The 23,221-nt window shown below is 45.2% G+C and overlaps 1 protein-coding gene across 4 annotated transcripts in view; it reads left to right on the forward strand.

Annotated features, from left to right (window-relative positions):
• The window catches only part of LOC138467757 (zinc finger protein 2-like), a 1,341,736-nt gene that overhangs the window by 419,008 nt on the left and 899,507 nt on the right, over positions 1 to 23,221 (forward strand). For all 4 annotated transcript variants that reach the window (XM_069607988.1, XM_069607987.1, XM_069607989.1 and 1 more), the window contains exon 5: positions 22,374 to 22,463. In XM_069607988.1, coding sequence (XP_069464089.1) covers positions 22,374 to 22,463 — 90 coding nt within the window. The remainder of the gene's footprint in view (positions 1 to 22,373; positions 22,464 to 23,221) is intronic.

Raw genomic sequence — 23,221 nt, forward strand, 5'->3', positions numbered from 1 at the left:
TGCAAATGCGAACTGGCTTCTCTCCCATCTGCAACGGCTCGCTTGGCGCGTTCTAAAGCCCCCAATTTTGTCCTTGTTGTCTGCGAGCTTTGCAGCCCCAAAGAACCATAACTATTGAGACTTTTAATTTTTTGGGGAAGGTCAGGGAAAGTATAAAGTACCGAGGAGTTGAGTTGAAAGTGAGATTTATTGTTTGTTTGTTTTATTATTTGCAATACGCAAGCCTCCCCTCGGTTAACAGTGCGCAGCATTTACATGAGATTGCGAAAATTAGTTACATTAACAAAAATATATACATACACACATAGACAAGGTCAGCAATATGAGGTGAATAGAGAGAGAATTCAAAGATGACACCCAGGTTGTTCGCCACCCAGGATGGTGAAGGTAGGGGTTAGGGTTAGCATACTTTGTATGTACACTGTACAATAACATTTACTTACAAAAAGACAATTGTATTACAATTATTTAAACCGGGATTTGTACTTCACAACCAGCTCTCCTTTGGGTGGACATGGCACAGTGGCAATGTTTAGTGGCAATGGATCAGTGCTCTGCACAGAAACGTTCAACATTCCATATCTGTGCTTCTCTAATACAGCAACAATAAGGCTTTTGACAAAGTCAAACTCCATTTCCTCATAGACTGGTTTGATCACCCATTGCTTACTTCTTTTTGAAAAGGCCTTAGTGTAGCGAGGCATCCTTACATTACCCGTAGTCCTAGATTGTTCACGGCCGAGATTCTCGTTATGGGCCAAGACGGCAAGTAGAGTCCTATGTCTCATGCCCTGTATGCTGAAATGCAAGCGCTTTGGCCTGTACTTTAGGCACATATTGTGGAACACCTCCAAACCTCCTGTGTGACAGAATTCTGTCAGTCCCCTCAAATCTCTTGATAGATTTTTATCGAAAACAACCTTCTCAATGGCTTTGTGTGTCGGTGAAGATGGAATCAACCACTTCTTCTTCCGTGCCTCCACTGGGGACAAAGAGCCATGTTCACATTGGTGGAAATGTAGGTTTTCTGATCAGCGGTGCACGTTGGTACAGTGGTGCATCAGTGACCGCCATTTTTCAAGTAGTATTTCCACTGACCCTTCACAAGTTTTGGAGCTCCACCAAAGATGGTTGCTGATAGACTGGGACCACTCTGAAATACTTTCCAAACCTTTTTTTTTCCCTGCAGCCGAGATTTTCTTATTGATTGATTTAGCAAGATGCCATACGTCAAATTAATGTTTAATATGTGGGAACTGCTCTCTCATTGTCTTGGCAATTGAAACGTGTCTGTCCATGGCTATGAGGTCGATGTGCATTCCCCTCGATTGTAGATATTCCACTGATTTTATAAATCCTAGTTTCTCCATGGCCACTGAGGATGTACATTGTGTTACCTGCACGACCACCGAACTCACAATTTTCTTGTCCTGAAAGTGGTAGGTGCAGTACTTGGCAGAAAATCCAGGGCTGTCGCACTGTCCATCGCCTGCTAGCCTGAATCGTTTGCCTTCGAACTTACTTGCTGGAGACAATTGTTCAATTTTCCAAGTATCACTAATGGCCGGAAACAGATAATCATGTTGGTATTTGTAGTACTGCGTTTTTTAAATGAAATGGAGTCCCACAAACTGAAAGAAAGACTCTAACTTTCTAAAACTGGACCCACTAAAAAGTGATGCAGCTGCACACAGTAGATTGCCTGCTGGCAGTTTCCCCAGCATCGGTTGTGCAGACCATGAGAACGTATGATTTAATCTACAGGCGGCATTTATTTTGACGTTACTGCCTTTTTTTTTTACGAGTGACATGAATCAATGGCTTCCCACATACTTTCCCTCTAACGGAATGGCCACATTTCAGCATACTTTAATATTCATCAAACAACTGTCGAATACTATGTATTTGCCCTCTTTCATTAGACTGTCATCCGGCGTCAAAGTTGTTTCGGCCTGTGACGTTGAGGACATATCACCACATTTGAAAGAAATATCGCTGCTATCAAGTTCTGATGCGTCAGTGAATGCTGCTGCTGGTTCATTCTCTGTCATTTCAACATCTGCTACTTCAACATTGATGGGAGAACACAACAATGTCGACAGCTTTTTTGGTGGCAATTTTTTGGCGGGTGTAGATTGTGTGAATTGATCTGCGACTACTTCAGAGCTATCTTCAATACATCCAGTATCATGTTGTTGTGGTGGTGCGGTCGCACTGTAGCAATGGTCCAATACAACTTTGCTGGATTCTCCGGACACAATAATTTCATGTTCTGGCCATTGGACATGAGCATCTCGAATCTCAACACGCGGCGTCTGAATTAATAGTTCCTCCATAGTGTAAATGGTTTGGCAAGCAACATCTCTCATTCGCTTCACTGTCTGTGTATGTATAGTTCGGACACCCACGGGTAACTAGAGGATAGATTGGAAAAGGGATGTTCAGTTTAAACACAAGATAAAGTATAGTACAATTGACTGGAAAAAAACATAAAATAGTCCCCAGCACAAAAAAAATGTCTAAAGTTATGAACTGTTTGTAACTGACCTTATTTTTGTTTCTTTTCTTTGCAACTTTTTTGACTCGACCTTCAACATCTGCACGCTGTTGCTCCGATTCGTATCCCCATGTCTCTCCTTCCTCTTGCGCTGCAACAACTGTATTTTCTGTATCCGCAGAGACAGCACGGAATGAGGCTCCATCGACTCCCTGAAACATAGTATTTTCATTACTGTGTATCAAAATATTGTTAGCATAAAACACACGTGAGGACGAACACACAGGTACATCTCAATAGCGAAACACGATTTAAACATTGTGTGGAACAATCAAATGACAAGTATTTGAGCTCTGATGACCTAGTTCGATGAAGCTGTCAGTATCCATACCTCTGGCTCTGCATGGTCTGCCACGAATGATTGTATTGAAGAGGAGGCATCAGCAACTCCCTGAAACACAGTACTTGCGTTAGTATTGTTTTCAATATTGTAAACCTAACACACACTTGGGGTCGACGGCACAGGTACATATAAAGAGATAACCACAAATGTTGCATTGTCTAAAAGAATCAAGGAATATTTAAATATGATCAGATTTAATCGACATATTTCTCCGATTTCTTTACATCTGCATCATCTAAATGGGATCTTGTGATTGTAGTGGAAGCTCCATCGTCTCCCTGAAACACAGTACTTGCGTTAATAGGGAAGAAAGTATAGCAAGTGGAATCACGTTATATGATCACGCTCGATGGAGCTGTCAGTATCCATACCTCGTGCTGCTGAAGAATATCTATGGATGTTGTAAATGTGGTGCGCACTTCCGAAAGCTGTTGTGCCGATTCGTATCCGCATGGTCCGGCTTCCCCTGGAATTACTTGAATGTCAGGCTCCGCATCAAGTGCGTGGGTTGACGCTTCAACAATTGCCTGAAACATAGTATTTGCATTAGTAAGGATTACAATATTGAAAACACAACACACACTTGGGGTCGACCGCACAGGTACATATCAATGGCTAACCACGAATGAAACATGGTGTAGAGCAATCAAACGACAAGTGTTCCAGTCCTCATGATCATGGTTGATGGAGCTGTCAGTATCCATACCTCGTGCTGCTGAAGAACATCTAGGGCTGTTGTCAATGTGGTGGACGCTTCAGCATCTCCCTGAAAGACAGTACTTGCATTAGTATGGATAACACCAATTATAACTGAAAACAAACACCAGGGGACGACAACTAAGGTGTATATCAATTGGAAAACACTAACCAAACAATTGGTAAAATAATCACACGATACATAAAAACTATTACTTGACATGCATAAAACAAGTCTGTAGCGGAATAGCCAAGTATGATTACCTGATACGCGCTAGAAGTGGTTGATAACTGCGGGCACGTCACGGATGTAGAATGTTCTTGCTTCAGATTCAGTGGATAGTCAAGCAGTTGTAAAGGTAAATTATTGTTTGATGATGAAATGCAAATATTAAAAAATTGCCATGTAAACCGACAGAATACTTGAGAATAATGCTATTGAAAATGCGCAATATAGTACGGTTCCCTGTGCCCATAAATAGATTTCCTTTGGGGGTTATAAAATCGAAAAATAATTTATTGATAAATGTCATTATTCAAAAAGCTATACACTCATATCAATATCGAAAGTATTACAAGGTAGTATTACAAGGGACACAACACCTAAAATATCAATTAATCCATTTGGCCACCTACACACTACCGCAAGGCCTAAAGCTAAATCCGGACACTTGACTCACCAGTGGCGGAATATGGACGAATAGAGTTGGAATAGCGTTTGCGAGCCATTTTCGTGTCGTTCGCCGTTTATTCTTCTTTGTTACCCAAGATGTGGCGTACATGTTCGAGGAAATGTGCCGGCTGCAGATGCGGTATCGATCACCCCTCTTGTCCTCTAAGACTTGTTGGACTCTACTTTGCAGCTCATCCAGTGGATATCCGCAATGTCTGACCCATTCTCTTATTCGATCAACTGTTTGGGTCTTCGAAGGGCAACCGCTAATCGAACAGGCAGGCATTGTTGAAAATTCTGAAAAGTAAATATCAAGATTATTATAAAACCTTGATGAATAAAAATGTCATAAAAAAGTAAATGAACCATACCATGCTCAATGCAAGGTTTGTTTTGGTCGCCGGAACTATACCAGTTCATCATGTGCGGCTTAGTATTTGCATAAGTTACAGACATTTTTTAAATTATGTGACTAAATTCTGAACATGTGACTCGTCCCTTGGATGTTTTGTCTTGCACGAAAAGGAAACATGCTTACATTATAGACTGGACCCCCGAAGGATGCAATTCGATGACAATTGACACAGATGAAAATAAATAGATCTATTAATAGCATAACAATTGAAACTCAAGTCAATAGCAATGAGACCAATGACCATAGCTCTATTGGGTACTGTAATCGCAAATAGATAGAAATGTAAAAATGACCGAAATATGACTAGGATACATGGCCTTACCTTGACCAACAAACAGTTGGATTCAGCAGGCCGAGCAGTATGTTGCAGGAGAGCAGGTAGATGGCCACAGGTAGCACACTGACTAAGTTTGCTCGAAGCGGTCACAGATAGCACGACGACGAGCAGATTAGCATAGATCTCAGTGCTTCTCAGGTAGAAGGTTCAGGAGTTGACTTGCAAAGCACAAAGATGTTCTCATGAGACATATCAAGTGGTTTATAAAGTATTAGAAACAGGGGTGTGTTTGTGAATGAATGACGTGTGTATGTCGTGGCATTATGTGGTTTGCAGGGGGGCGGCCTGCCTCAGGGGAGGCCTGCCTGGAGACACGGGGTCTGAGGAGGCCATGTGAGCGTTGGCCCCTGGGCGTGGGATACCTTTTGAAGTGTACATGCTGTTTGGCACCTTGGCCGTTTGCGCCCGTGACAGCCCCCCATGCCAGCGCTGATCCCCCGTGTGCGATCCTCCTTTGATAGAGGGGGGTGGGATGGATGGGCCTGGGGCATGCAGATAAGGCACAGGAAGACTGCTGAATGGAGACACACTTATGTGGATTGCAGGGGGGCGGCCTGCCTCAGGGGAGGCCTGCCTGGAGACACGGGGTCTGAGGAGGCCATGTGAGCGATGGCCCCTGGGCATGGGATACCTTTTGAAGTGTACATGCTGTTTGGCACCTTGACCGTTTGCGCCCGTGACAGCCCCCCATGCCAGCGCTCATCCCTGGGTGCGAACCGCCTTTGATAGAGGGGGGTCGGATGGATGGGCCGGTGGGCATGCAGGCAAGTGTGTGGGAGCGAGGGGCAATCAGGCCCCTCTCATACTTTACTTCTCAGAAACACGGACCAAGTGCCTCCAGTAGTGGGTTTGCCCCTTGCCCTTATGTGATGTTAACTTTGGTTGACATTCGCGTAGATGGGACCACTGAGCAGGACACGGGGCATCCATTTTTGTACCCCCTTTCCAATCCGTCTTGGTGACCAGGCCTCACTGCGCACAGCACATGGCCCCCACCCTCGTTCCCACTCTGACTGGAAAACTCCAGAGGGATTTGCAACAGCTAATAAATGTAACACATCACTCTTCCTCTTCGATCACTGTCCTGCATGTGAACCAGCTTGAACTAAGCACATAGCTCGTTCATCTCCACAAACGTGTCCTCAATACCTGCATGCATTATTGAGAATATATTATGTTAGCTTAGATAGTGACCACCCTGCTTCACAGCGACCTGACCTTGACCCATTCGGAGCACAGATGTCCGACGTCCATCCTTGAATGGAGACACACTTGATTCATTTAAAAAATCGAAACAACCATTGTTAAAATATATGTGGTGTTTTATTTTGTATCTTATTTTGATGACACAAAAATACAAAACTTTACACATTGTACAGGTCAGGTTGCAGCACAGTGAGAGAAAATCCCCTGTACTGACCGCTGTCAATCGGGAAAGTTTCTCTTATTGCACGAAAGGCACAGGCAGGTATTACTCTTCGAACGTGGTGTCCAAGCCTCCCGTGAAGCCACCATGTAAAGGAACGATAGGCCACCAGCCTGTACCACCTGTGAAAAGGAATGAAACAAACTGTTTCTAAATGACCAAGATAAGTTTAATAAATGTTTGTTGTCAATGACAATTCTTGTAACTAATGGCATTCTGCTCGGACAAATGCTATCTAGACACTGCACACTATTGAACGACTTTCATGCGTTACAATGATATGTATATGTAATTTTGGATATAGTAGAAGACCATGAAATAGGAGTGGCATGACAAGCAGAGTATACTTACTCGTTACTCGGATTACGAGGACGAACAGTTGCGCGAAGTTCGTGCATAAGCAACATCATTATCCTCAACACGGACCGTGTGAGGCAGGCTGCTCTGAAGTCTGGCAGCTCGGTGATGGATTGCGGTCGTGGCTCGCCTTCCGAAATGTAGGCCACGCATCCCGAGTTTTCACAGCAGCAGCAGTTCTCGTCCTCGGTTGGCATTAGCTTGCACCGATTGCATGTGCACCAGGTGGAAACACCGTCCATGCGACTAGGTCCAGGCTCTTCATCTGTTGAATCGTCCTCCCAAGTGCCGTCCGAAGACCCATCGTTTTCGCGTGTTTCCCTTTCCAGTAGTTCATCCTCGGTATACTCGGGCTCTTACATGTAGGGCATTATTGTAGCCATTGTGTGTTAAACTAAAATAATTTATAGCGGTGGTACTGATATCTGTTCACACGGGCTACAAGCAACGAAGGTAGCTGACCAGAGCACAGAAACGAGTCACAGAATACTCAAAGTAACACAGAGAGAGGAATGGAATCGAAAATCTGCTGCTGTGTGTTGTGAAACGGTCTGTTTATATTTATTGAGGAAAGAGGCGTCCTACCATTTCCATGGCGACACGTCATTAGCTGAAGCGCAGCGAATGTTGACACGAGACGTGCTTTGGCGTTGTGAAATGGGCGGTACGCGTCTGCTGATGACAGGCTCAGGGGCGGGGGATATGATTTAGTGCCGCAAAAGCAGGTCAGCCAGGGCGATGCGGCAAGTGATAGGATTATCACAAAATGGCAGTCCCCTGATGCCTGTTTTCGCGTACGTTTAATGGACGAAAACTCGGTTAAGGTCCATAGGAAATTTTTCTAAAATCGAGCGACTTAGGCTTAAAAACACATGGCCGACCCGTAGGGGCAATAAACATTTTTTACCGAACCATTCCTTTAAGACTCAAGCTGGGGATGCGACTTCTGTGAGGGGCGGTTCAGTAGAGATGACGTAAGCCACTGGGGCTCTTGTCTCTAGCTTTCTAGGGGAGGCGGCTGCTTGGGGCGTTCTGCGCTGGGGCCTGTTTAATGTCCTAGGCTTCTTCGTGAATCTGCCTTATCTGCCTCTTGGGTTGTTGCTGTACTTTTCTGACTTCTCTTCACTTTTCAATGCGTCTCCCTTATCCCTTTGAGGTTGTGAGTGAGGAGCGGCTCAACCCTCAGGCTTCCCTCCTCTGATGCCGAGGAGGTTGTACGGTACTCTCCTCCCTCCTCTGCTCTAGAGGGTAAAGGGATCCGGGCTAAAGCCTCAGTCCTCGGAGGCTTATTGAGGGGCCCCTCGCTCTTTGGTGGAGGGCTGGTATGCTCCGCTGTTCCTCTATATAGGTCTCTGTTGTGGCATTTGCAGTACAGCCTTGTCAGGCGACGACCCGGATCTGCCACTCTCCCCTCCCTGGGCCAGGCTCTTAACCCCCCTTTTTGCTCCTTTCTGCCTGTGTTCGGGCGTGTGGACTGTACACCCTTCTAATCTTGTATTGGCAGCAGTCACCAGTGCCACCCCCACTTTTTCTGTAGACTCTGTCAGAACAGGGCCGCTGGGCCTCTCACTATCCCCTCAGTACTTTCCGCTGCCGCCTAAGTGGTCCGGGCTTGTGGGGAAGGCCTTCCGACATATCCGAGTGGGACTATGATGCAGACTTCTTTTGGAAGGGTAGGGGCCGGAACGATCAGGTGGCTCCCTTTTATAGAAGCACAGGACTGATCGCTTCCTCAGTGCCCCGCTGGGGCTCCCCCATGAGTTCTAGCGTGCAGGCCGCCTTCTTATTCCCCTCCCGCTCTCCTTACCCGAATGCTTCGTCTGGCTGAGCGGGGGTCTTCCGTCAGTGGCCCTGGGCAGGTGCCACCTCCATGCAGTCGCCCCGGAACCTCCTCCGTTCTGCCCTGCTGTCTTCGGGGCTCAAGAGGTAGGCCACGGCCCTGGGGGACCCCGACTCCTGGACCCCAGAGACCCCTGTGTGGTAGAGTGGTACCTTTTCTCCTTACGTGCTGCTCTCTCTGACCCAGGACCCCTTTGTTCTAGTGCAGTCCAATTCTAGTTGGGTCAACAAGGTGCTGTTCTCCGGAGCCAGTTGTAGTGGGGCCGGGCCCCGCCTGTGGTACTTCCGGGCAGGCGGCAGGTCTATAATTGAATTTGCCTCAGTCCACTTCCATCGCTGGGTCTTGGCAACACTAGATCAGCACTGGGCGTAGAATGGCCCGTTGGCCCCTCGCGTCACCAGTCAGTCTGCCGCCCCGGAGTGGGGATGCCGTTGGACTGCGAAGCTCCTCCACCCCCGCAGCTCTGCTAGATTGGACGACGGTGGCTATGGGAAGCGCTAACTTTGTGGAGGGGACGGCGCAGGAGGGGAAGGGCAAATCAACGCTGCTGCAAGTCGCTAGTACGGATCACGGGACTCAGGAGTCCGGCTGACGAGGGAGCTCCTCAGCTAGGCTCGCATTGACATCTGTTGGAGTAGAGTGTCGGCTCCCTCACCGATTCAGCTCTGCCGTTCGGGCTCACTTTCGGTGTTGGCCACGCGTTTGGGAGGTGGGTGGGCCCATTGGACCAGTCTCCCCCGGTGTTCATCTTCGCCCTCTGCTCCCCCAGGCATTCTCGCTGTGCCACTGCACTTCTTCTCTGAGCGGCAGAACCACTGGGATCCCGGCTGCGGGGGGAGGGTCACCTTCCCACGGGCTGTACACTTAGATCATGCACAGAATTTCTCTAGGGTTCGAGCGACAGTCTCCTAACCCCTACGGCTTAACCTCACATCAATGTCTGTCATTTGCAGGCTGGGCAAAGCGGTGATTTTCGCTGCTATGCAAGGGTGCACTGGGAGACAAGCACTCAGGCGTCCATACTGCCTGCACACCCTGGCGGTCTCCCCGGAACAATTCTTCTTTTAATAGATATGTTATTTCTCTCAATTGCTATAATGATTGTCAAACAAAACATTGCTATGACCTGGGGGAGTAAGGAACTTCTGATCACCTCCAAATGGAGTGCCGATGTGGATATTTGCATATAAGTGAGGAGAGAATTTATAGATCACAATTTGGAAAAATCTGGGACAAATGGGGAAGCGTGGGATAATGACATTGTAAGTTGATGGTATTCTGCTGCTATTGGGGAATGTATAGATGTGCTAACTACAATTCTGTTATTGTAATGTTTTGATATGGCTTACTAATATAGGTCTTATTATTGACATGGGGGCTCTGACCCCCTGGCACCTTCAGCACACAACCCCAGGGGCATGGCCCCCCTGGTGCCTTCGGCCCCCATCCCTTCCGTCCCCCATCCCCTCCGCCCCCCATGGTGATCGCTTCGTGTTGAACTCGGCAGGTTGGTCGCTTGTAGGATACTCCACCAAGGGCTTGCTTCATTTGCGCCCCCCCTTTGGGGAATTGGAAAGTTCAACAGTATGTCAGCAATGTGGAACGGAAGGCAGCAGACCCATATCTTTAGGGCATTCAATGACCCCAATTCAAAGTTTTTCGGTACGGTCACTTATCACTTACACAAGTTCATCAGTTAATATCAGTTAATAAACTTCAAACGCCTTAGGAATTACAGATTTGGACAGTAGACCATCAAAGTTGGATGCATGTAGAACGGAATGCCACCAGACTCCTATGAAACGTTTCACAAAATCATCACTTATAAACAACTTGATCAGTGAACGAACTTCAGTGAATGGACTTCAAACGCCTTAGAAATTGCAGTTTGGACAGTATACCATTAAAGTGGGCGAAATGTGGAACGGAATGACACCAGACCCATGTTTGTAGGATATATAATGACCCCAATTTAAAGCGTTACAAAAAAACAAAAAAAGTTACACGAAATTGTCGCTTATACACAACTTCATCAGTGAATAAACTTCAAACGCCTTAGGAATTGCAGATTTGGACGGCATACCATTAAAGCGGGCTTATTTGGAACGGAATGACACTGGAACCATGTCTGTAGGACATACAATGACCCCAATTTCAAGCGTTACAAAAATCTTTATGCAAAATTGTCACTTATGATTTTATATTCTACGGTGGATAAAAAAACGAATGTCTGTTATGAAAGAAATTAGTGATTTAGCAAAATCTCCCTAAATTTAATTATTTATCAAATATCTGAAGTGACTTATACTATAATAATAAATTTATAGATGGTGGAGGCATTCCATGTAAGGCTGATTTATACAATAACACAAAGATGAAAACAAGTGGTGAGCCATTTTGTGAGCGTGTGAACAAAAAGGGACATAGACCAGGGGTAGAACAAAACAGGTGCATTACAAAGGTAACATCAACGTAGACGGTAAATGCTTCAAACTAAACAGGAGTATTGTACAAATATACACAATTGGAGTACTGGAGGGGTTAATGGAGTCGGGTAGGGAGGATGGGGGAGTGGATGGGATGAGCACCTTCTATAGAAAGTGAGTGAAGTTTAGAACCAAGCTTTGAAGAGGTCCAAAGACCTCCAAAGCCTGAAGAGTTGGGCTGGCTTTGATTGCGATGGGCAGCAGTTTTGAATGGAGCGGGGCGAGTAGGGAGAAAGAGCAAAAGCGAGAGGAGGCACAGCAGCGACATAGGTCAGTGATGTTGAGTGCAAAAGAGGAGCAGAGGGAACGAAATTGTGAGTAGACTGAGATGCAGTCCAACAGGTATTGAGGAACAAGACCATTGACTGTTTTGTAAACTAGATGGAGGAACTTGGAGGGAGCTGTTGTACATGGAGACCTAACCATCATGATGTTGGTAGGTAGAAGCGGGGGAACATCTGGGTAATTTGTTGAGCGTACAGGTAGCAAAGTTGAGGATGTTGTCTAGAGGGAGGAGGGACTAGAGAAGAAGTCCAATGTGTAGGCATGAGCAATAAATGAATTAGGTGAGCATAGGGGTGGAGATTAGAATTTGTATTATTTTTTAAAAATGTATTAGTATAGTTGGTTAAAAGTAAAACCTTTGTACGATATGCTGTTTTCCAACACACTATCATAAAACCAAAATGTGTATATCACAAAAATCAATAAGATCATACATTGAAAAAATTACTTTTTTAAAAGTAAATTTGGCAGTAGTCGACAACCTAGCTCTTTTCGTTTTAATTTTAGTTTGGAGTAATGTGATTTACACCAAAGGACGTCTTTCTTACAGGAGTCAGGTGGTGTGATAGGAGATTCCAATTCTTTGAGGATGGTGAAGAGCTCCTTAGTATTAGAGTTGGCGTTAGAGATTCTATTGCTGTAACTTTTAGTTTCTAGTATAGCAGTTTTATAAGAAGTGGAGGTGATTATAAATGTATCCTTATTTTGAGATGGAGTTTTTTTCCCCCAAGACGCTTTTGCGTCTCTTTTTGCTTTACGTAGTGATTTCAACTCGGAAGTGAACCATTTATTAAGGTGTGCGAAAGGTTTCGCTTTCCTTAATTTGAGAGGTGCCAGTTGGTCCAAGGCATCTAAGAGGTTCTGATTATAAAGTTCTACCATAGCGGCAGGTTCTAAATACAGAGGCAGTTGTTGCTGACTAATGGGTTGAATTAAGGGAGAATACTTTCTAGGGAGATTAGGCGGTCATTCCTAGTTAATGTTGGTGGAGCTTGGATATCCTTTGGTGATGGTGGTTTGGAGTCAAGGATTTCGAAGGAAATGACATTATGGTCACACCAAGCACACAGTGAATGGGCTAGTATGGGTAATACAATTGAAGTCTGCTACCCAATCTAAAGTTCTACCTTTACAGTGTGTAGAAACCTAGTTCTAAGAGGGTATTTTGGATGGCTAGAGCGTTGGTATCTAGGTTGTCATGAAGCCTAGGTTCAAATCGCCTAGGAGTAGGATTTGCGAGTTGGGTTTTGTATTTTGAGAGAGGAGGCCGGTTATGTCATCCTCAAAGGAAGAAAGTTGGCCAGGAGGTCTATAGATCGTGTGGATGAGGAGCGTCCGTTCTGCTGAGAGCGGGATTTTCACAGAGAGGAGTTCTCCAGATGTGAACTGGATGCTGGCGCTTTCTCTAATGGCTAGGGTATTTTTGGCAATGATAGCTACTCCTCCTCCTTTCTTGGTAGTTCTGTCAGTCTGGAAGATAGTATACTCATCTGGGACTGCTAACATCAGAGCCGTGCCGGCAGCTGGGTATAGCCAAGTTTCTGTGATTGCCAAGAAATCTAATTTATTGGAAGTGATCAGGTCTGAGATGTCTAGTGCATGAGCAATTAATGATCTTGCATTAATAAGGGCTCCCTTAATGGTGGTGCCTTCTAGTTGTGGCGGAAGACCAACAGACTTGTATGTCGGAGTTGGGAGGGGAGGTGATGTGACAGTGGTGCTAGTCTGGTTAAGCCTCAGTGGCTTATGTTGAGCATGAGGTCCTGATGTGGTGCGAGAGCTGAGTCTCGCGTTTCTAAAGGAGGTGAGGCATGGTGCATTTGAAATATTGTGAATGTCAAGCATGGTGAGGCTGAGAGTCGGTGAGAAGAGACCGAACAGTTTGAGGGACAAGTTACCTGAATTCTGTTGAACTGGTAGTCGTGAGTGTGCAGAGTATAATTAAGAGTAAGGTGGAAGGCCAGTGCTGCAAGGCTAAAGGCCAAATGGAAGGCGCACTCCTGTGAGTCTATCGGGAATTCCCCCGAATCGCCATGGGTGTGGGAGGCACTAGTTATTGACTGGGAGCTGTGTTGGTGTTGGGCAAGACAAGCTAAGTATAGCACTAGTATTGGGTTGGATTAGGTGCAATACTTGGTAACCAGTATGCTGGGCTTCTCAGATAATTCAGTGTTAGGGTCTGCTAAATGCACTACACAATAATTAGAGTAGGCTAGATGCAGTACATGGTGACAAGGCAGGCTAGAAGTAATGCATGATATCAGATGAACTAGATGCAATAAACAGTACTTAGAGAGGCTAGATGCAGTACGTAGTGTTCAGGCAGGCTAGATACAATACATGATGTCAGGGTAGGCTGGATATAGAGCAAATATCGGGGCCCACTGGGTGCCGTATACAATTTCGAGATTGGCTGGGTACAGTACGTGATAACAGGGCAAGTTAGATGCACTAAACGGTATCAGGGCAGGCTAATGCAATACACAATTATTTGACTTTGTTGGAACCCATGCATAATATTCGGGTAGGTGGAGTACAATACACAATATCAGGCTAATGCAGTACACAATACTTTGGCTAGTATTCGGGTAGGCTGAGTACAATACACAATAGCAGGCTAATGCAGTACACAATACTTTGATTAGAATTCGGATAGGCTGAGTACAATACACAATATCAGGCTAATGCAGTACACAAAACTTTGACTAGGCTGATAGCAGTGCACGATAATTCGAGTGGGCTAGATGAGATACATGATATCAAGGCCGATTGGGTGCAGTGTACAGTAATATTATGGTTTTATGTGCAGTGCTCAAGGTTGATACACAAGTAAAGCACTTAATGCTATATAGTTAGGGAGTGGTCTGGATGTAACACTGGGACATCGGCAGCACCTCACCGATCACAAGGCACGTAACGCACAACACAGTTTTAGTGTGTGTGTGGGGATATTTGAGCCTACACATTATGGCGTAGACCAGTTGCCTTTGCAGGGGCACGAGTGACGCATGAGTGGACGCACTCCATAAGGCGATCACAAATCAGAGGGCCACAGATGAGAGCGCAGAGTAGGCATTTAGGGCCGTCGGTAGTGGCATACAATATATGGCAGCGGTAGGGGCATCAATCGCAGTTGAAACGCGATCATTACTGTGCACACGATAATAACAAAGAGTACTTAGCCGGTTCTATGAAGAGGTTGCCGCAGGTCGTACGTGAGGTTGAGATGTCACGTTGCTTCACATGCATTGGTGCCGGAAGATTGTCCAACTAAGAGGTACTTATCTAGATGGAGAGTCTAGAATCGGATAATGGGGGCAAGATCTGTTGCACTCGTCGTCCCAAGGCGAACAGGGGCAAACAGGGCCTTTATCACAGCCTTCATCACAGGCCGGCTCTTCCGCCTGCTGGCGGATGTCGAGGTTAATAACTTGTGTGTTGCTAGGCGACGGGCCTAACAAGCCTCGTTTCCATGACGCATCGCGCGTGGCATTTTCAAACCAGGCAGCGTGGTTTCGGCAAGCGAAAACAGGCACAACTCAGCACAAAAGAACTGTGGATGGGCTAGGGTGGCTGACAGAGCTTGGTGGGCGAGGATCTGTGTCATTCAGATCGCGCAAGTGCAGGGAGAGGATGGGGAGAAGTGCCAAAAAGGGGCCCGGTGGAATGGAGAAGTGCAGGTAATCAAAATGTGCAGCCATCTGGTGGCTCAGTGCAGGTAAGGAAAGTGCAGCCAATGCGTGGTTCTTAAGTGCAGAGAGAGGCGACTGTAGGATTACAAATACAGACCACAAGTGCTGTGAGAGCCAGGCGGCAGTGCAATGTAGTTGCAGCTGGACATGTGAGGACGTGGGCCCAAGTTAAGAGGGTGGCCAGGAGTCCAGTGCGTGGACCAGACGGCAATCAGCATGGGAGAGGAAGAGAGAAAGCAGAAGCAAAGAGGAAGGTCTTAAGTTGCTTCCGGAACCGGAGGTGGTGCTGCTCAAGTTTGAGAGAGGCAGGGAGGCTGTTGCAGAGGGAGGCCCCAGCCAAAGAAAGAGATTTGCCCCCCAACTCTCTGCTTGGAAAAGCAACTGACCCACAGAGAGTTGGAGGTAGATGAGCAGAGCGCTTGAGAAGGAAGGTGTTTAGGAAGAGGTGGAGGTAGTGCGGTCCCAGGCCCCAGAAAGCCTTGTGGACGATGCAAAGGGTGTTGACCTTGATCCTTGCAGCCACTGGGAGCCAGTGAAGAGGTTTCCGAGCTGGAGAGATACGATCCCTGGACTTGAGGCCAAGGACAAGTATCGCAGTCCTGTTCTGAATAAGTTGTAGAGGGCAGAGAGTAGAAACAGGAAGATTTAGAAAGATGCTGTTGCATCAGTCCAGCCTAGAGCACAACCAGAGCTCTGGAGACAGTGTGCTTCTGGGGGAAGGTGAGGAAAGGAAGAATACCTCTGAGGAGGTGAAGCTGATAGTTTCACTTGTGAGTAGAGAAGGAGAGGGGGGAGTCGAAGATGACACCAAGTTGCTTAGCCTCACAGGTGGGAGAAGGAAGAGGGACTAGAGTGGCAGCCATAGAGAGAATGGAAAGGAGGGAGCTGGCGATCCTATGAGGAGGATCTCAGTCGTACTGGCATTAAGGCAGAGATCATTGGCGGCACACCACTCCTGGGTTGCGGACCGACATTCAGAAATGAGAGGAAGAGTAGAGGCAGTTGAGGGGAGCCTGAAAGAGAGCTGGGTGTCATCTGCATAACACTGAAAGTTGGAACAGAAAGTAGCGATGTGGTGGGCAAGAGGTGCCAGGTATTGGTTGAACAGCCAGGGAGAAAAGTTTGACCCCTGGGGTAGACAACAGGTAGAGAGAGAGATGGAATAGAGTTAGGACCCCAGCTGGACCTAGGAGGGCCGATCAGTGAGAAAGGAGGTCAGCCAGCCCAGAGCCTGTTCGGTGATACCCAGGATGGCATGGTTGACTATATAAAAAGCAGAAGAAAGATCGAGGAGAAGGACGACAGAAGGAAGTTTAGAATCAATGTTAGAGAGCAGGTCTTCACCGATGTTCATGAGAGCAGTTACGGTGATACCTAGGTTATCACGAAGGCGGTTGAGCAGGATGGCATGGTTGACCATATAAAAAGCAGAAGAAAGATCGAGGAGAAGGACGACAGAAGGAAGGTTAGAATCAATGTTAGAGAGCAGGTCTTCACCGATGTTCATGAGAGCAGTTACTGTGCTTCTGGCTGTTCTGAAGCCAGACTGGTGTCATGGAGACAACCAACAGATTTGGCGTGAACATTAAGCTGGGAGATGGCCAACTTTTCCAGAAGTTGCCCAGGAAAGGAGTGATAGAGATTGGGTGATAGTTAGCCAGAGAGGAAGGATCGGCAGAGGGCTTCTTATGAAGGGGGTGCACAAGGGAGTGCCTAAGGGGCGAAGGGAAGGTTCCAGTGGCAAAAGAGTGATTGCAGAAATCAGCCAGGGCTGCTGCAAGGTTATCGATGTGGTCCTGGATGCTACTGGAAGAACAGGAAAGAACCTGTTTTGATGAGACTTTCATAATCGGACTTGTCTAGAAACGTCATCAGGGGTGAACAAGGAAAAGGAAGAGAAGGGAGGAGGAGAGGATGCCACAGGCAGGCCAGGAGTGGGAGAGGAGGAGGAGGAGGAGAAGGAGGAAGAGGAAGAGGAAGAGGAAAAGGAAGAAGAGAGGGTGGCCAGGATGTCCTGAGTTTTAGTTATGAAATGAGAGGCCAAGGCCGTGCAGAGGGCCTGGGAGGGAAAAGGAGAGGTAGAGACTGCAGCAGGGTTGGCCAGCTCCTTGCAGATTTTAAAGAGTTTGGGCGAGTTGTTAGATGCCACAGAGACGCGGGCTTGAAAGTGTGTTCTCTTCTTGGCGAGGGCAGAGAGTCTGTACTGCCTTTTGGAGCAAGCGGCAGACCATATTGTCAGAGGAATTTACTAGGGTTGTGAGGAACCTGTTTTGAGGTACTTATTTATTAGAACTCTGCGCCCTCTGTGTTTGTTGTACACAATGTGATGAGAGAGAGTGAGAGTGAGAGAGAGAGAGAGAGAGAGAGAGAGAGAGAGAGAGAGAGAGAGAGAGAGAGAGAGAGAGAGAGAGAGAGAGAGAGAGAGAGAGAGAGAGAGAGAGAGAGAGAGAGAGAGAGAGAGAGAGAGAGAGAGAGAGAGAGAGAGAGAGAGAGAGAGAGAGAGAGAGAGAGAGAGAGAGAGAGAGAGAGAGAGAGAGAGAGAGAGAGAGAGAGAGAGAGAGAGAGAGAGAGAGAGAGAGAGAGAGAGAGAGAGAGAGAGAGAGAGAGAGAGAGAGAGAGAGAGAGAGAGAGAGAGAGAGAGAGAGAGAGAGAGAGAGAGAGAGATATATATATATATATATATATATATATATATATATATATATATATATATATATGCGCAGAGGTTGCGAAAGAGTCCAGTAGAAGTTCATGAAGCATCCAGGTGGATGTTAAGGTCTCTGAGGTGGAGGAGAGGTCTGCCCACTACAAGAGGAAGGAGGCTACCTGGTCAGGCGGCCGGTAGATGGTGGCCACAGTGAGAGAAAGGCCAAGAGAGCCGGCAGATCAGGCATTCAAAAGAGGAGTAGGAATGATAGAAGCAGGGATCCACTCCGGGAAGATCAAGGCTACACCTCCACCGGGACGGTTAGTTCTGGACGCGGAGAGGATCTTGAAGCCATCAGGAAGGAGAGTGTCAAAGCTCGTGACAGAGCTGGCCGTGAACCACGTCTAGGTCGAGTTCTTCGAGGAGACTGCAGGTGCCAGAGAAGTGTTTGACCGTTGAGCCAGAGTTAAGAGTAGCAATGTGGACCTGGTTGCCCCCTTTGAAAAACTTCTGTGGAGGGATATAGGTCAGGGGTACGTCCTGCTGAGGTGTTGGAGGCACCCGAGGATGGGCAGAGGAGGAAGGAGGAGAGGGCAAGGTAGCCAAGGAAGAGGAGGTGGGTGCCAAAGGGGGTGGCGGAGGAAAGAGGCAACAGGGTTGCCAGAGGCGCAGCAGATACAGCCGTAGAGATGGCCGAGGATGGAGAAGTCAGAGGAGCCAGAGAGTGAAGAGAGGGGACAGCAGGAGAAGAAAGGAAGTTGATAAGGCACAGGAAGCATCTTATCAAAAAGGAGGAGGTTGGCCTGAGGGCCATGGACCAGGACGTGCCATTTAGGTTAACATTAATGATGGTCTTGGAGCAGTGGAAGGGGGCCAGGAGGGCCTCCCAATGGGTGCCACTATTAATGGGTGAAAAAGGAGAGGGAACAGAAACCATATGGGGGATCCATAGACCTGGAGAAGAAATGACAGAGGATATTGGTAAGGGTTTGTCTGGAGGAAGCACTGGTGTAGGTATCGGCGATAGGGAGGCCTAGGTTGGAGACCAGGATAGCCCTTTTGAACTTCTCCCTGCCAGACCTATTGAGAAGGACAGTCGATAGAATAGCAGTTAGAGAAGATAGGAGAGACAGAGAGCACCATAGAGGGTGCAGAAGGAGGGGGAACGGGACAGTAATGGCACAGTATCCATACACATCAATATTTTGTTAAAGAAACTGTCAACTTCAGAATATATTTGGCTTTTATTATACTGCCAGTATGAGAATCTCAAAAAAGTTATTTTCTGCTCCCTTCTTAACTCAAAATGAGTTGATAGTAATTATCAAGGGGAACAGCACAACTGAAATGTAATGCCCAGCTAACACTGAAGCAAGTTCATCTGTGGAAATCACATCACATCATGTCATTGTTTTAGTCACTACATATTTATTTTATATTATCTTGGTCTGCTCTGATGTGGTTTGGGAGCTTAAGACTATTTTGTGCAGCCTTGTGCTACTACATCTTATTTGAGCTGTATGTAATAGAAGTTCTCTGTTTTAGGCAATTTTCTATGTTTAGTAGCCCTGATATATGCACTGATATTCAATTGTGCAATAGGTGTTTCCTTTGTTTAATGATTTCAAGTTACTAATTAAGGTTTCCATTTAGATCTTATTTGTATATTGAATGTGGAGTGTAAATAAAATTAAGGTTGCCTGCTTTATTGTCAAGGGCTTCAGGCATCCAGTAAAATGGAGAAAAATACCTTCCTACTGAACTAGTCCCAAAATTAATATTGTGGATGTCAACTTCAGTTTGTTGTTGGCCCCAGTAGGATAGGCAATTAATGCCATATATAAGGCTCTCAGATTGCTTTAGAACATTTTTCTAGACTACACAAGTTATGAACCCATGGGCATTACAACATCCGACCTTGAAGGAATTGTCTTTCTTTTCAATTGCAAACCAGTCACATTCTAGAATTGTTTATTTTCCTCCAGAAAGCTAGCTATTTCAATGTCCAGTTACAAAATTGAGCAGATTAGAAATTCTGACTATGCCTTTATTTGTTTGATATGAGCAATGCAATCCTTGCCACAGCAGGCAAAGGTGAAGGATGAATATGCATGCCTTTATTTCTTCTACCAACAAAGGCAGACTATGAGGCCACATAGATGAATGTGTTCTATAAAAAAGTGTGTTGATCGATGAACAATTAGGAAGATTTTACAGCAAATATTAGGGTATGTCCCATTTCTATTATAGAACAAACCAGCAAATGATGTATCACTAAATTATTTGTTACCTCCCATAATAATAAATGTGTATTCAGATTTGAAAAAGTTGGTGTCCATATATTAAGTTGCTGAGTAACCAGGTTCATTTTCAGTTATTTATTGAAAGGTCCAAATCCTACTTCAACAGCAACAGATCTGGTAACCCATGACTATCTTCTTATTTAAAAATACAGACCCCAAATCCATGCAAATAAAAAAAGCTGATGAATCACAATCTACGTTTTCCAAAGAGAGTTTCAGGAGTTTCAGGATTCCTGTTCCTAAGTATATTTTAGGCCCTTTTAATGGACACTAATCTAAAACCTTTTTGTATCATTTTGAAATCTTCTCAATATGTCCATAACTCCTATAGGATTTCTGAAGTCTCTCATTAATAGATTGCAAATTCAAGAGAACATTAGTTCACTCAAAATAGTTATAATTAGTGTATTCCTACATAGGATTGCAAATTGTCTTCTGAGAAATCACAGTGGAGCTCATTTTCAAAATAAGCATAAATTGCCTGGAGGGAACCACTTACATTTGCACTTATGTGCAAACGGGTCCCCTCTGGACAATTTTTGTCATTTTGTCATTTGCACTGTGAACTACAATGATTTGCTATGGAAACTGCATTTTTGTTCGTGCAAAAAGCAGGTGTATTTCATGGGAAATCATTGGTTTTACAACATCAGGAAAATCTCATGCTGGCGTAAAACCAGTTTGTTTTTGAAGGCGGAGGGTAAATGGGAGGTGGAAACATAACTCCCGTTCCACCCCATACAAAAGCTATAAAAATCCCCAGTGCATCAATGGAGACGTTAAGACAGGCGTAACACTGTTAACGCCTCTCTTTAACCCCTCCATTTACACTTCAAAACGAACTCCAATACGTTCGCTGCTCAGCTTCAATAGGAGTGTAGATTCATCCTTGGCTTCTAAGGATGGATCATTTAATTAAGTTATTAATTTTAGAATTGATCCTTTAAACATGCTCATCTATCATCCAATTTCTTTACTTTCTTTATTGAAGACACATGTAAAATTAATAGGTTCTGGTCCCTCCCCTGTAACTCATTCCATTTTTTTTATGGATCAAACTGGTTTTTATGAAATATGCATTTTCATCGAAACAAATTGAAGGTATATGTCCTATGCTTTCACTTGCAAATATACACAGATTTATAATTGGACTCCTAGTTTGGATGGTGAACGTTTTTTGACAAGTTTAGTGGTCCTCCAGCATCTATTCCAGTAAATGGTACGTTATCTGATACATTTGTTTTACAGGGGCAATAGGAAGGGCTACTTGTTTCTCTCGCTTCTATTTTTATTGCCTACAGAATATTTCCAGACTCCAATTTGTTATTCAGCAAATGTAAAAGGTGTCAAAGATATTGAAATAAAGTTGCCAGTCTATGTAGATGACGATTTTAATATAATGCTGTGATTATATTTCACCTTACTTGCATAGAATTAATGATTTTCAAAGGTGTATGGTTATATGTTCGATATAAACAAAATAGTGTTTTCCACTGAATATATATGGTATCAAAGAACTGCTTTTTTAAGTGTCTTGGCTCTTTAGGACTTGTAGGCAAAAAGGTCATGTTTGGGTAGTATACACAAAGGGGGCAAATTGCTTTCCTGTTGAGTTAATGCATGCAAATCATAAGGAAACTGGCGGTGTGTGTGGGGTAAGCCTCCATGGACCTCTTTTTCACAAAGTGGTAATTGCATGGGGTGGGGAGTTCTGCTCCGTTTGCACTTTGGAACAATTACGTCTCCTCTGCAATGGTCATCCTTTCCAAGATGTAGTGCAAATAAAACTTTCTAAACATGGTGGTTATAGGTGAACACTTTTTACTACTTTTTCGGAAAGGTGTCAATGCCTCCTGCAATTAACGATTTGCAGGAGGCATTTAAAATGGATTCCTATGGTATCTGTCAGCTTTTCGCATGTGCGTAATAACAGATGGATGGATTGGTTTAACGCCAACATGGTTTTTGCTGGCAGAGCTTTGGGGACAGGTGGACATGAAAATCCTGTTCCATGCCTCAACTCTCTCTGCAAAAACCTAAAAAATCCCTTGGATCACTAAAATAGGTGTTAAAACAGGCATTACATTTTAACTCTTGTTTTGCCAAAGGTTTTCTCGATCCAGGGGACTGGCAAATAAGGCCCTATGTTTTTTTTGGCACAGAGTTGATTGCAAGATGGAAGTGTTAATATTTCACATTGCTTTGCAGACTCTCCGTACCTTTGGAGAACAATTATTGTGGATTTGTGAATATTCCATCTGTTTTAGTATTGTGAGAACATGTGCAGATTAGTAACATGATATGGTTATCTATCAGTTGTTTCAGTGTGTATAAAAGCAGAAGACGATACCTCTTCCATGGACCTCGAGGACAGTGGAAGAAGAAAAAGCGCTGATAGTCCAACAGGTGAGAAATGGGTGCTTGCCTGCAAAGTTGTGCACGAATGAGCTATTCAATATCCCTGTGCAGGATCCTATTTATTTCTAACATATGTGTACATTTTTAAGCCATTGTCATCTGTTCCACATGATCTTCTGTAAGTCTTCCAGATGTTCCAGAATGTGAAATCTGCATGCCAAAACTATATTTCCTTCTATGTTTGATAATTGTTAGTCTTTTACCAATCACTGTGATGCCAGATAGGTCTGGCCCTCTGGAGAGGTGTGACCACAAACTCAACCACAGCACCAGCACTCTAGTTTGACTCAGAATCAGGTGTGATTTCCAACAGTAGTTTCCAAATAATGTTAATTTTAATGAATTGTAAATAATCCTAAAGAAAAGATGCACTTCGCCTTTATACCCTGGTCATGCCCAAGCACCTGCGTCACAAGTCATTGTGTGGCTGTGCCTATGTGTACCATTTGGTAGGCCAATGAGGCCGAGTTGTTGGCGGCAGCATGATTTGCAAGCATTCGGGAATGCACTGTGCTCCACAGCTGGTACAGCTTCTCAAATATGTCAGTACATCGTGTCACGTATTCCCCATAGAATGCATCAATTCCCAAAGATATTTGAAAGATTTTTATTTGAGTTTCATTCAGTAGGTTTTCTAAAGGTTGTCCATCTCTTTGCTGGGGATGGGCAGTCCCTCCATTACCCAGATGTCTGTCAACCCCATGCTTGTCACTAGATCAGTAACCCCTACTATCTTCTATCTAATA

The sequence above is a fragment of the Ambystoma mexicanum genome, chromosome 4q (genome assembly GCF_040938575.1).
Source record: "Ambystoma mexicanum isolate Mex_15411 chromosome 4q, UKY_AmexF1_1, whole genome shotgun sequence".
NCBI lineage: Eukaryota > Metazoa > Chordata > Amphibia > Caudata > Ambystomatidae > Ambystoma > Ambystoma mexicanum.